Below are 14,992 nucleotides of genomic sequence, written 5' to 3' on the forward strand. Positions count from 1 at the left end.
AGCAGGCTCCATGCAGGGAGCCTGATGTGGGCCTTGATTCCAGGACTCCAGGGTCACGCCGTGGGCCAAAGGCAGGAGCTAAACTGCTGAGCCACCCAGGGATCCCATCTAAAAAGTTTTAGATTGAATCTATTTTTTTTTTCAAGAGTTTTATTTATTTATTTGACAGAGAGCACAAGCAAAGGGAGTGGCAGGCAGAGGGAGAGGGAGGCTCTCTGCTGAGCAGGGAGCTGGATGTGGGGCTCGATCTAGGACTGTGGGATCATTACCTGAGCCCAAGGCAGACACTTAACTGACTGAGCCACCCAGTGCCCCAGATCAATCCTTTTTGCCTATAAGTACCAAAGATGTATCTTCTATAATTAAAAAAAAAGATACGCAACAAATGTAAATGATCTGTTAATTTTTTTCCAGATATGTTTCCTTCTTTTTGCCATTCTCTACATTGTTTCCTACTTCATCATCACAAGATACAAGAGAAAATCAGGCAAGTAGAAACATTATAATTAAAAATACTTAGATCATCATGCCAGCTGGTCTGTGGTATATGCGCCATATCGTGCCTGTCAGTATGGTAGTATGATATATTCAGTATGGCAATGATTGAAGGATGTAATAGCCTGGCGCTAAGAGTAAACAGGAACCTCCAGGGAATCTGACTGCTTGTGGGGTCATCATTCTGTTTGACCTGAGCCCATGTTTACCACCATTATTAGGTCTAACCAAGAATAGTGTGGGGCTGTTCAGTATCTGGGAAATTTCTAGAGTTTATGAGGATATATGGGTTTTGTGACTGGCTCTGAGTTTGAACATGCCTACCCCCCCCCATCCTTTCTCTATTAGACTATCTGTTCTTTCTCTAAAGTGATATGGAATGTAGATTCTCCATGATACCATTTAATATTCATTTATATATTATATTGTCTTTTTATTATTTCATTATTATTTAGGGACCACTAAATCTTTACTCTTTTTTATTTTTAAAATTTATTAGTATTATTTATGATTTTATTTATTTGGGGGAAAGAGAGTGCACACATGCACATGAGCAGGGGGAGGAGCAGAGGGAGCAGGAGGGGGACAAGCAGACTCTCCACTGAGCAGGTAGCCTGGCATGGGGCTCCATCCCAAGACCCTAGGATCATGACCTGAGTCAAAGTCAGGTGCATAATTGACTGAGCCATCTAGGTGCCCCTATTCTTTTTTTAAAAATGAACTTTGTGCTAATTAATTCACAGATTCTTATGCCAAGGTTTTGTAAGGACCTAAACAGTTGCCTTACTGCCTTCTGTTAAACCTCAGCTATTTTCTGTAAATAAACAAGAAAACAGAATTTTCTACCTGTATGCTGGGCTAACAGTAGTGCCATATGAATATTTATGGATTCTATATAATAGGAACTCTATATTATAATATCAAACTTATTAGACTTTTGAAAGCAATTAGGAAATAGTGCTTGCTCTAGTGTTTTAGGTTGGCTCTATGGTTACATTAAAATATTTCTTGGAATCTATAATCTCTCAAAAATTTGAAGACCTACAGATTCAACACAGTATTTTAGCTATTTTTAAAGATGTTTTGGCATCAGGTTTTAATGATTATTGACATAGAAGGAGGAGGAGGAGAGAATTAATATAAAATGCATCATTTTAGGGGATCAGGGGATGATGATCAGGAAAATTGGAGATTTATTAGATGATTTAGATGATGTTTAAAGATTTTATTTATTTATTTTGAGAGAGAGAGTATGAGTGGTGGCAGAGGTAGAGAGAGAGAGGGAGAGAGAGAGAGAGACCCAAGCTGACCCCCATCCCCACACCTTTTGCTGAGCATGGAGCATGATGCAGGGCCTGATCCACGACTCTGAGACCATGACCTCAGTGGAAATCAAGAGCCCGATGCCCGACTGATTTAGCCACCCAGGTGCCTCTATTAGATGATTTTTAGAGTAATAGCAGAGAGGGGTGATGAGTACTCTGGACTTAGTACTGAGCGTGGGGGGAAGAGTTGAAATGTATATGAAGCTATTAAAATATTCTTCAGTAGTTGATGGTTGATAGAGAGTAGGTACAACAGTATACAAATTAATTGGGACTGTTATTTTATGGTCCTTTTGGTTGTAAAGCTATTTTGGGCAGCCTGTAATTAAGAATGGAGATTAGGGTTAAGAGGATGGCTCAAACGCACCATTGACATGGAAGCAAATGGATAGTCATAATTACAGAGACCTAGAGAGAGAGCCTTTGAGGACAACCTCAGTTAGGTATTGAGGAGAAGGAGGGGCCAGGGGGTGTTGTGCAATATTCTTGTAATTGGATTATATTTTCTTTAGCTGGTAAATTAATTAATTAATTAATTAATTAAGATTTTATTTATTCATGACAGAGAGAGAGAGAGAGAGAGAGAGAGAGAGAGACAGGCAGAGGGAGAAGCAGACTCCATGCAGGGAGCCCGATGCAGGACTCGATCCCAGGTGTCCAGGATCAGGCCCTGGGCTGAAGGTGGCTCTAAACCGCTGAGCCACCTGGGCTGCCCTAGCTGGTATATTTATGTAGGAAGACAAAGAGAAGGCTAGTAGCCACGAGAGAGAGGGAGCTGAGTGAGTGCTGGAGCAGAGGCCATCTGCTACTTGTAAAAAATACAAAACTTGGTATCTTTCTGTTTATAACTTGGACAATAATTGTGAAATAGTATGGAGGCAGTAGTATCTAATGGTTTAGAATGGTCCAAGAGAATCTTTGTTATTATCATTAATAATGACAAATTTGAATTGTGGAAAAGTACATGAGTCTTAAGATTTTGAATTCTAACTTTATAATAAAGATTTTTGTTGGATAGTATCAACTAAAAGTTTTTGTTCATTAGCAATTACAATTTCACTTATGTTGTATGACAGTAAACTTGATTCTGGTCCTAAGGTTCTACTAAGTTTTATTTTCTGGAGCAATAAATAAATATATGGAAAGTTTCAATTTGCATATGATAGTTTTGTTAATTAGGATTTTGGTTAATCACAACACTCTACGTTCTGTCCCATGTGAGTTAATAAGTTTTAAATTTAGATCCATGCTGAAATAAACAGTGCTTTTTGAAAGTTCTTTTCAGTAATTCATTAAGTTTCTGTTTTTGTTTGTATTTCCTGATAAATTAATGAAACATTTTATTGAAGATAAAAAAATTAATACTTTAACCATTTTTACAGATGAACAAGAAGATGAAGATGCCATAGTCAACAGGATTTCGTATGTATTTAAAAATTCATTTGTTCTGTTTCTAATTTTGAGGTTATAAATTCTTCAAATTTTATTCACACTTTAGGGCATAAATGTGTAAAAAATTCACCTAAAGTAATACACTGCTTTTATTAATATTAACTCTATCTTTGGGAGCGCATATAAACAAATATAGGGTTGACTCTTGAACACTGTGGGGGTTAGGGACTTTGGCCCTGAGCGGTTGGAAATTGTGTATAATTTTTTACTTCCCCAAAATTTAACTACTAATAGCCTATTGATTAGAAGTCTTACTGATAACATAAACAGTTGACAAATACATATTTTGTATGTCATGTGTATTATGTATTCTTATAATAAAGCTAGAGAAAAGAAAAAAATTATTAAGAAAATCATAAGGGAGAGAAAATACATTTACAGTACTGTATTATATTTATTTTAAAAATTCACTTATAAGTGTACCTGTGCATTTCTAAGTCATATTGTTCAAGGATCAACCATACATGGAAAAATGAGGATTGATTGTTTCCTGTTAAAATTTGCTTGTTTGAGGAGCTGACATTTTACCTTCAGACATTTTAACCAGGAAGTGGGCTTATTTATGGTTGGGAAAGTTGCCAGGCCGTAAGAAAGAAAACTCTTAACTGTTTAATGATCTGCTGAGAAGACTATGACAGTCTTGGAATAGGGAGGAGACATCTGTTCTAGTTAATTGAACATCTACCTGCTATGAGCAGGGAGATGGACTCAGATGGTTCTTTAGTTTCCTGTAGCTCTCTTTCTGCATTTATTATTTATTTATTTATTTATTTATTTATTTATTTATTTATTTATTTATTTATTTATTTCTGCTTATATATGCTGGTGATATATGATTGATACACCCTTTAAATTTTTTTGAGGTATTAAACTGGATGGGAAGCAGTAAATTTGTTTCTATAAGATTTTGCTTGACTAAAATTTGAGATCACACAGTTGTAGCTACATTGGAGAGATTTTTATTCCAGGATTCTTTTTTTTAATTGATACTTGAAAAGTTTTTGTCATAGTCCTGAATTTATAGAAAAGTTAGAAATATAACAAAAAAGAGCTGTTTTGCCCCCAGAACTATTTGAGAATTTGGTGACCTGGTTCTCCATTTCCTCAGGATACTTTTGTATATAATGCCTATAAATGGTACATTCTTCTATTGTCTACCATACAACCATCAAAATAATAAAATTGATGCTGTATCACTCATGCCCCATTCAGATTTACCAGTTTTTCCAGTAATGTCTTGTTGCAGATGGACCCCGTTCAGGATCACACACTGCTTGTAGTTGTCATGTCCCTTTAGTTCCCTTTAAATTGAAACCCTTCTTCAATATTTACCTGATCTTGATACTTTTGAAGATTACAGGCTAGTTATTTGGATTGTTTCTTCATGATTAGTTTTAGATTATTCATCTTTTGCCTGGGGCAAGAAGGAGGTGGGGGAAAGGTCAAAGAGAGAAAGAGAGAGAGAAAAAAAAGAGAGAGAAAGAGAGAGAGAGAGGGGGGCTTCCTGTGCTAATGCACTCTTATGTACACTGGGATATTACTCAGCCATAACAAGGAATAAAGTACTGACACATGCTATAACTTGTAGGAACCTCAAAAACATCATGCTAAGTGAAAGAAGCCAGACACAAGGCCACATAGTGTCTAACTCCATTTACTAGCATTTCCAGAGTAGGTAAATTCATCAGTGTCATATTCATGGTTACTAGAGACGGAGGGGAGAGCAGAATGGGGAGCAACTGTTTAATGAATATAAGGTTTTATTTTGAGGTGATGAAATGTTCTGGAACTAGAAAGTGGTGGTGTTTGCACAACACTGAATACACTTAAATACCACTAAATTGTTCATTTTAAAATGGTTAATTTTATGTTATGTGAATTTCACTTCAATAAAAAAGTACTTTCAACTGATAAGTGACTTTAATAGGTCTGATTTAATTCATAACTGAACAGTGAATATAAATAGACCTTGCTTTATTAGATTTGGTAATTTAAATGATTTTAAATGCCCTAGGGAAAACATCTGTAACTTTATACTGGGAATTCTTGCTCTGTGGGTTTAAAACTTAGGTCTATTATTTGATTTAAATTTATAGAATTAGGGGTCTTAGTTTTATTCCTAACACCTTGATATTTGAGAAAATCCTTAAGTGATTGATCATTTTTCTGTGTCTAAATTACTGTCTAAATAATTCAATTATCTCAAAAAGCTTCAGTGAATCTCAGACTGAGTAAAGGGCAGATACTAATTCTTTCCCAGTGAAATCCTCTAGGGATGAAGTGAGTACCTACCTGTGAGATGTGTGCCACTCTCCTCTCTGGTCTGTACTCCAGTCTTGGTGGTAAATCTATGTACATACATTTGTAGATTTGTCAACAGACCAGAGCACATCACTTAGGCATTACCCTGCAGTGTATTCTATGAAACAGTGGTTGTGCCTCGTTTCCTTTTCCTTTTTTTTTTTTTACACACATTACAAATCCCAGATAACCTTTATTTAAATATTTCACAAACAAGTTACAAGTTTCTTTGCAACTACATGGTAAATCAAATGTTAATGTATAGCTCAGGAACTGTAAACAATTCAGCAACTAGGGCCCAAAGGAACTGCATCCATAATAGAAATAAATATTTTAAAATGATCAACTTTTTGTGCCTTGTTTCCTTGTGAGTAGTCTCTGGAGCCCTGATCTCCCCTTCTGCTTTCAGCAGTTCTGCTTCCACCTCTGCTGTTGCTACCAAATGTCTGAAGGCTTTGTGTTCTCCTAGCAGGTGGTTCCTGCATCAGGTGACTGGAAGAGACATCCGATTTTTGCAGGCAGATGGGTGTGCACATACAATAAAGACAGGAGAAGGAGCAGGGAGGAGGGCACCTGAGAGAGAATCAGGGTTCATCTGTTCCCTAGCCCCTCACACCAGTGATGACTTTGGCTTTCACTGCCTTTTTCCCCCTCTTGTGTGATAGAATGAGTGAGAATGGAAGAGTAAGGCAGATCTGGGTTCAAATTCTGAACTCAAGATTAACTTGAGGTCAGAAGAGATTGAGAAAGATTTATTTTCTCTCTGTGTGAAGGAGAGCTGCCACTTACTTTGTTGTGCTGTTGTATGGATTAAATCACATCTGCCAAACATTCCTGGGTTGGTGCTTAGTGCATAGTATGTGGAAATTCAGAGTTGCTTCCCTTCTCTGCACCATATTTCCTTGCCTTGCTTCCTCCACTGAAGAGGAGGAAATGGAAGGAGAGGCCTGCTGAATGAGGAGAAAAAAAAAGGGAATCCTCAGTCTTCTAGAAGAGCTCAGACAAATTCTTAAGTGAAGTGGTTGGCAGCACTACCTGGCCACTTGAAACAGAGATCTCCAGCGCTGGCTCAACCCCGAGTCAAGATGGAAAGCCTTGTTCCTCGGCCTTTCTCACCTTCCATTAGGCCCATGTTTGCTCTCTCCTTTACTCCTTTGTTCTTTTCTCTGTTTGTATCTACTTGTGCCCCCAAATTAACTTTGCAATCAACAACTACATTTTCTGAGAGCTACTGTCGTCTAGTTAGTTGATTTGATTAGGATTAAAGTTATTGATATAAAAATAACATGCCTAAGTGCTGAAACTTTTGTGAGCCTGTGCAGGTGAGAGGAGAGTTTCCAGGTAAGAGGTAAGCCTAGCATAAGGTATCACAGCTCAGGAGTGACCTGGTGTGGGCTTTCAGGTCTGGGAGAAGGGAGGGAGTTTCCCCTGCAGAAGGAAGTCCTGGCACATAGTATTAGCTTGAGGGAGTGTTGAGGGGTACCCACATGTGTTCAGGGATGCTCTGCCACAGGGAGTCAGAAGTTGGGGAGGGCATCTGTGCAGGATGGCAGAGCCCAAGTAGGCTGAGAAGGGTGTCCCCAGAAGGACGGCTTGGCATGGGTGTCAGAGGTCAGTGGGGAAGGAGGTAGGACAGTCCAGAATGGGGAGTCACTGGAACAGGATGGACACCTCTGCATCGGGTGGGAGTGTCAGATCACATACAGGGGTGAGTAGTCCATTAAAGGTGACAGGAACCATTTGCAGTTAGGGAAAGGGAGAAAAATGAAAATGAAACAAGGTTGTTGCATTGAAGTTGGATTGTCATTGTGGACTCATGGTTTTTAATAAAGTTAGTGAACCAGATCTAGATGTAAAGGTGGATATGTGTTAAGTGTGCATATGTACATACGTGTATGCGTAGTGCATACTTGCATTCCTTGCCTGTCCATTGGGAGCATGACACCCCAGTAGCAATGAATATATTTAGCACCAGATCTTTGCTTCTAAATATGATTTTCCACCAGTAGGAACCAGGATTTGGGGGAGAAGCTGTCCGCAGGGGTACAGGAGGGGAAGTTCCAGGCTCATTCTGTACATATGGTACTGCCAGAATGCAAGGAGGTGCTCCAAGAATGATGAGGTACATGTCAGAAAGACCCAGAATGTTCAAGGGCTTTCACATCAATCAGGGACAATTGGAGTGTCAGGAGAATGATTACATTGGATCCTACACAGCATAAAATAGAACAATCTGGAGTCCATACTGATAGGAATCAGTAAATGAATACATTTTTAAGCAAGGAACAGGTTATTTTTCCTGGTTTCCAGCTTAGCTTCCCACAAAATACTTAATTAAAAGGGAAAAGAGTGATGTTAGAGTGGAGACCAGTGGTCAGGCAGAGTGTGACCGGCAACAGGACAGACAGCTCTAGGCCACACCTGATAGTGATTGGGAGAACTTCCTCACTTGATTTGCAAGGACAAAACCAAAGAAGCACACTGAAGGTCGCTGGCTGGTAGTTGCCAGAGTTGACAGTAGACCTGGGGTAGACATTTTTCCTAGTGCTTTTCCCAGGAAACATGCCCGCTCAGCAAAACAGTTTGTAAGACTTCCTCTGTCTGATTTGAGTTGTATTTTTGCTATGTATCATATAGTCTACATTTAGACATTATCAGTGATTTATGGAACAAGGGTTTCATGGTCGTTTTGGCTTTAAGTAGGAAAACACTTCTGTTGGTTGCCACAAGATGGCATTGGGCTCAAAGTTACTCTAGTAGATGTGTATTTTGAGTGTTTAGAATGTTTTGTTTCTTATGTCTTCTTATATTTATTTTCATGTTCTTCCTATATTGATTTTAATGGTATGGATATTAAGGTTCCATCTCTAATGTTGGTGAGGGTTTTTTTTCCTTTGCCTGTTTAGTCTTTTAAAAAAATCTTAAAAAAATTTAGATATAACATTTTAAACATTTCAGACATGTAAAACAGAAAGTGAAAGCCCCTTTTAGTGTCATATATATATATATATCATTTGACTCCCAACTACGCATATTTAATGAAAGTCTTATATAACTTTTTTGGATTAAAAGATTTACAAGTTTTTATCCTTTTTGAATTCCTACCATATTCCTTGCTTTTTACAGTTGCTGTTAACAACAATCTCTTCTCTTCCAGGTTGTTTTTGAGCACGTTCACTCTGGCAGTGTCAGCTGGGGCTGTTTTGCTTTTGCCCTTTTCAATAATCAGCAATGAAATCCTGCTTTCTTTTCCTCAGAACTACTATATTCAATGGCTAAATGGCTCCCTAATTCATGGTTAGTATATACTGCTTAATATAATCACAATGAATGCTTTTGTTTTTTTACTGAACTGTATCTTTAGATTTACCTTTTCTTAATTTCCTTCATAATTTGCATCTTCCTCCAATAAACCATGAGTCCTTCATAAAATCAGAAAACCAGATTTTACTTACTATTCCTATTAGTTGTGAAGGCTTTCCTATTTTACTTAAGAAACGGTTTTTATACTTAAAATGATTTTGATAAATTTTCACTTAAATGTTTAGCAAGAGAATTTTGGTTTATCTGGTTATCTTACCTCCATTTAAGACCTAAAAATACGAGTCATAGTTTTCTACTTTATTTGTTGCTAGTTATTTTTGTTATTGAAAAATGTGTAAGTGATAGGGACACATGGGTGGCTCAGTGGTTGAGGGTCTGCTTTTGACTTGGGGCATGATCCTGGAGTCCCGGGATTGAATCCTGGGATCGAATCCCACATCGGGCTTCCTGCAGGGAGCCTGCTTCGCCAACTCTGCCTGTGTCTCTGCCTCTCTCTCTGTGTCTCTCATGAATAAATAAATAAAACCTTTAAAAAAATGTATATTAGGGGAAAATTTCTTTTGTCAAGTACAATCTTTAAAATTAATGTGGTTAAAAAAGTGACTTATTTGCTGTGGGCAACATGGTATATTGCTTGGAGGCCAAATAGACCTGCATGCCAATCTTGACTGCTATTTTCTAGAAATTTTTAGTGAGGTAGGACATTTTAATTTTAACTTATAAAATCTAATACATTGATTTTTAAAATATGTTTCATTGTTTTTCCCTCTTTTATTCTTACTGAATTATGATTTCTTTATGTGTGAAACATACCAGTTTTTTGTTAGATTTTTGTAAATATATTCCAGTTATTTTTCTTCTTAACTCTGCTCGCTTTTTTGATTGGCAGATCAAAAAATGTTGTCCAGTCTATTTTCTTCCTTTGGTATCTCTAATTGTTTTGTTGTTTTTTTAATTTAATTGATTATTCATCAGAGACACAGATTGAGAGGCAGAGACATAGGCAGAAGGAGAAGCAGGCTCCATGTAGGGAGCCCAATGTGGGACTCCATCCCGGGTCTCTAGGATCACACCCCCAGCCAAAGGTGGCGCTTTAAACCACTGAACCTCCCAGGCTGCCCTGTTTTGTGTTTGGAAGATCTTTATCCTTCCTGAGATGCAACAAATCCTCTTCTCTCCCCCCCACCCCATTTTCTAAAAATGATTTTGTTTGTGCATAACTGTTGAATTCATCTGGACTTTATACAGATACCTTTTCTCTCAACCCTTTGTGTTTATTAAAGAAATGCTATGTTTACTGTAGAGTATTTGGGAAACAATATACGGTGAATAAAATTAATGTTACTTACAACAATATACAGTGAAGAAAATTAATGTTACTTACAATCCCACAACCCACAGAGCTATTGTGGATACCTGGCCTGTAGCCTTCGTAGCCTTCTTAGCCTTCCATAATGTGTGTTCATGTGGATACATACATAACCAGATTGGGAACTCTCATGGACTCACTGATAATTTGTATCTTCTCCCATCAAAGTGTAAGGGGAAGGTTTCCATGCCTGTAACTACTTTTCTGTGCAATTTACAGTAGTGCCTGGAGCTGTAATAAGCATGGATTGTTCCTAAATTTTTAACTAAAAAAGCTACAGTATACATCTTCACAAATAAATATTTGCCCTTAGGATAGATTTCTGCAATTCACTTTCCAGGTAAGCACACTTTAAAAGTTTTTGAGAAAATAATTCCTGATTCTGAAAAGCTGTGTGAATTCCACTAGTGGTTTCACTTTCACTGATGGGATATGGGGGGGGTGGAGTGGGGAGGTGGGCCTCCTCTTCCTCTTCGCAGAATGCATCTTCACCAACTGTGGGCAGTACTTAAAACCTGGCAATTCAAGGGGCACTTGAGTGGCACAGTTGGTTGAGTGTCTGACTTTGGTTTTGTCTCAGGTCATGATCTTAGGTTTGTGAGATTGATTCCTGCATCAGGTTCCATGCTTAGCAGAGTCTGCTTGGATTTTCTCCTCTGCCCCCACTCCCCAAAATAAATCTTAAAAGAAAAAACCCTTCCAATTAAAAAACATGAAACATTTCCCCTCTTAAACGTACATTTCTTCAATTACTTGTAAGGATAGACATTTACAAAACATACTCAGAAGTCATTCATATTTATTTTTTAGTAAACTGCCTACCTGTTTTCTTGGCCCATTTTTACAGTGTTTTTCCCCCCTCTTTTTTCAAAGATTTTATTTATTTATTTATGAGAGAGAGAGAAAAAGCACAAGCAGAGAGAGCAGGAGAGGGAGAAGGAGGCTCTCCACTGAGCAGGGAGTCTGATGTGGGGCTCCATCCCAGAACCCTGAGATCATGATCTGAACTGAAGGCAGAGATTTCACCAGTTGAGCCATCCAGGCACCCTGTCTCTTTCTTTCTTTTTTTTTTTTTAATTAAATTCCCTGTAGCTAACATACAGTGTAATATTAGTTTCAGGTGTACAATGTAGTGATTCATCACTAACGTACAACACCTGGCCTCACGACAGGTGCCCTCCTCCATCCCCATCACTTACTTCACTCATCCACCCACCATCCTTCTGGTGACAACCATTTGTTCTCTATAGTTAACAATCTCTTTCCTGGTTTGCCTCTCTCTCGTGTTTTCTTATTTGTTTTGTTTCTTAAATTCCACATATGAGTGAAATCATATGGTATTTGTCTTTCTCTGACTGATTTATTTCTCCTAACATTATACTCCCACTGCATCCATGTTGTTCCAAATGGCAAGATTTCATTCCTTTTTATGCTTGCAATGTTTTTTTAAGTAATTGATTGTCTATCCGAGGTTAATTGCAAACATTTTCCTCCCATTTGTCCTTTAATACTGCTTAAGCTGTTTTTTTGACATAAAAATTTTTAACATTTTTGTTTAATCACATATTTGAATCTAGCCTTTGTGGTTTCTGTTGCATTTGAAGGTAGAAACAAATGGATTCATGAAGCTCTGAAGACCAAATGAATTCAATAAAATTAGGACTACTAATTATTAATCAAATAAGCAATTACTCCTTTTTTTGCTTAGCAATTGAAAAAAAACTCAAATAAACAAACTGAAATTGATACAAAAAATAAATCTTCTACTGAAAAGTCAGCTGTTATTATGAAAGGCAGGAAACAACCTGGAAAGTAATGGCTGTGCATGTTTTGATGAGTTATTTTTAGATACATGTTATTAGTTATTAAAAATATTTTGATAATATATAATTTAGAAAATGGTTTTTGCATGTGTTGTCTGAGATGTTTAAGGAACACTGTTTGGTGTGGTTTCCCTAGCTCTAGCTTTCTGTAAAGCTGTAGGTACTACGGCACATACATTTTGGGCTCCAGGTGTTTTTACCAGCGGTGCAGGTATTCTCAGGCTGGGCTAACCAGTATGACAGGTGAACTGGCCTTTGTTTCCAGTTTTACTAAATAGAAATTGCATGCTATATTTAATGACCTTTCATACTCTAAACCAAGGCCATTTTTTTTTCTGTTTATGGACTGGAAATAAGAACTACTAACACATGACATGCCATATGATTTGGAGGCCTTAACTCTGGAATTAACATCTTTGTTTTTTTTGGGAGTCTTTCTCATTTAATGTAAGGTGTGTAAGCTCAAATATATTGTTTATAAATTAGGGCTTGGAACAATGATTCCCACATAGTGATTGCCTAATAAACATGTTGAATGAATAAATTATGTGATAATTTTAATAATATATTAATATATATAATATAGATAATAAACCACATAAAATAAAATATAATAATAATAATAATAATAATAATAAACTACATCAGCTGGAATTTGGGGAACTAAGGGAAGAACCTTCTAAATGATGTCACTGCTTCTTCTTCTTCTTTTTTTTTTTTTTTAAAGATTTTTATTTATTTATTCACGAGAACACAGAAAGAGAGGCAGGCTCCATGCAAGGAGCCCGATGCGGGACTTGATTCTGGGAATCCGGGAACCCACCCTGAGCCAAAGGCAGACGTTCAACTGCTGAGCCACCCAGGCGTCTCAGGTGTTACTGCTTCTAACTGTACTCTTAGGAATGGGTTTCAGGAGGCATGGGATGTCAGCCTCGGAAATTTTTCCCTAAGGTTGTATGACCCCCAGCTTTGTTTCTGCTAAATCTTTGGTAGGTCTATATCCTTTGCTGCAGGTAGTAAATTTCATAAATCTTTAAATTCATCTTTTTCTTCTAAATTCATAGCTTTCTTTAACCTTGTTGATGACATTTGAGGGAGTGTTTATTATTAGTCCTTTCAATTGTCTTGGGGTTGAAGATTTGTTAACCTTAGACATGCTTGCTTCTTGGCTTTTAAACATTTGTTAATGGGGCCAAATTATGGTACTGCTAAGACATGACCTAAGGTATGCCTCGTGTTCTAGACACACTTTTCCTCACCTCCATTGTGCAGTAGCAGTTCAGTTTGTCGTTGGTAGTCAGAACACTCCCTTCCTTGCTGGTTGATTAAGACACATGAGGACCCCAGAGTTCTGGGCAGCAGTCTAAACTTCCAGTTCAGTGGAATAATTGTTATATCTCCTGGTGGAAACGTTCCTCCCTTTGGAGCTGGAGCCTCTAGATTAGCAGCACTAGTTCACAAGGTTGTAGGAACAGGAGGCAAAAAGTTTGCTAGTGAGTCAGTAAGGATAATAGTGAGTGCCACCACTTCCAATTTCTACCCCTTGATTCCTGGACCTGTGAACCCTGACTGGGAGAAATACTACCATCTATTGAATATAGATTCAGGGCATATACAACCTCCTAGAGTACTTTTCTTTAGCCCTGCGAGGTATTGCCACCTAGCTGACACTGTAATTGAGTCTTTAGAAGGACATTCCACCATTCTGTTGAGCCAGCTGCTTCAGGATGCATGACCAGTGAATTCCAGGGCATGGGCCCATTGTTCTTTTGTTGTGAAGCACTGCTGTGATGATGGTAGGCAAGACATTCTCAAAGTCCACAGATAGTAGTTTTGGCAGAAGCTTTGCTTTCAAGGCAAATCTGTATCCAGAGTAAGTGTCTATTCCAGTAAGGACAAAATGCTGCCCTTTCCATGATGAGAGTGACCCATTTCCATCAACCCCCACCAGGTAGTTGGCTAATCTTCCCTGGGAGTGGTGCCATATTGAGGTCTCAGTATTGGTTTTTGCTGCTGGCCAATTAGGCACTCAGTGGGAACCATAGCCCGGTGAGCCTAATGGGTAGAAGTGCACATTGCTGAGGCCATGCATCACCTCCATCCTAACACTTTGTTAATGAACCTATTGGATCTTGACAGGGGTGGCTGGAGAAAGAGGCTGACTGGTATCCATGGAACAGGTAATCCTATCCACTTGATTGTTAAACTCCTCTGCCAGGATCCCCCTTTGTTGAGGAGTCACATGGGACACAAATATCTTCACATTTTTTTTCTCCCATTCAGAGAGTACTATCTGTATACCTCTGACTCAGATTCCCTTGTTATCAGTTTTCCAATCATGTTTCTTCCTGGCCATCCAGCCAAATCACTGGACACAACCCATGAATGTACAGTTACATGTCTGGCCTCCTCCTTAATAAGCAAGGTGAACAACTAGGTACATTGGGAGGATTTCCATTCACTGCTGTCCTTCAAGGATGTTTACAGCTGTCCACTCTGGGTGGTGTCTGCATATCATGTGGAATGATCTATAAACCAGGCCTGTGTCTTTTCTTCTCTCTGTCAGCTGATGGTAGGGAACTCCCTATGAGGCCACAGGTGCAAGTTGGGGGAGAGAAGTAGTGTGGCAGGGGTGGAGACCATGGGCATTTGGGCCACTTGTTCAGGTAATTTACTTGCACCTTCAGGGCCTGCTTGGGCCTGATCATGTATATACCACTTCCATTTGATGATAGAGTGTCACTATTGCTTGTCCAGTGTTATAGCTTGGTGGGCCAGATAACACCCTGTTCATGATGGGCAGCTCCAGTCACGTGGTAACTTGGTGGCCCATGATCAAATGTTCAGTCTCTGCTAAGGTCCAGTAATAGGCCAAGATCTGTTACTTAAAAGAGAGTGCAGGG

The 14,992-nt window shown here is 38.5% G+C and overlaps 1 protein-coding gene across 8 annotated transcripts in view; it reads left to right on the forward strand.

The window, feature by feature from the left end:
- LMBR1 (limb development membrane protein 1) overlaps positions 1-14,992 on the forward strand; it is a 151,273-nt gene that overhangs the window by 27,699 nt on the left and 108,582 nt on the right. For 6 of the 8 annotated variants that reach the window (XM_055334955.1, XM_055334954.1, XM_055334958.1 and 3 more), the window contains exons 2-4: positions 415-487; positions 3,203-3,242; positions 8,731-8,870. In XM_055334955.1, the coding sequence (XP_055190930.1) occupies positions 415-487; positions 3,203-3,242; positions 8,731-8,870 (253 nt within the window). Of the gene's footprint in view, positions 1-414; positions 488-3,202; positions 3,243-8,730; positions 8,871-14,992 lie in introns of those variants that run through there. The other 2 variants (XM_055334959.1, XM_055334960.1) reach the window with 2 other exon arrangements.

This window comes from Nyctereutes procyonoides, unplaced genomic scaffold (genome assembly GCF_905146905.1).
Source record: "Nyctereutes procyonoides isolate TBG_1078 unplaced genomic scaffold, NYPRO_anot_genome, whole genome shotgun sequence".
Lineage (NCBI taxonomy): Eukaryota > Metazoa > Chordata > Mammalia > Carnivora > Canidae > Nyctereutes > Nyctereutes procyonoides.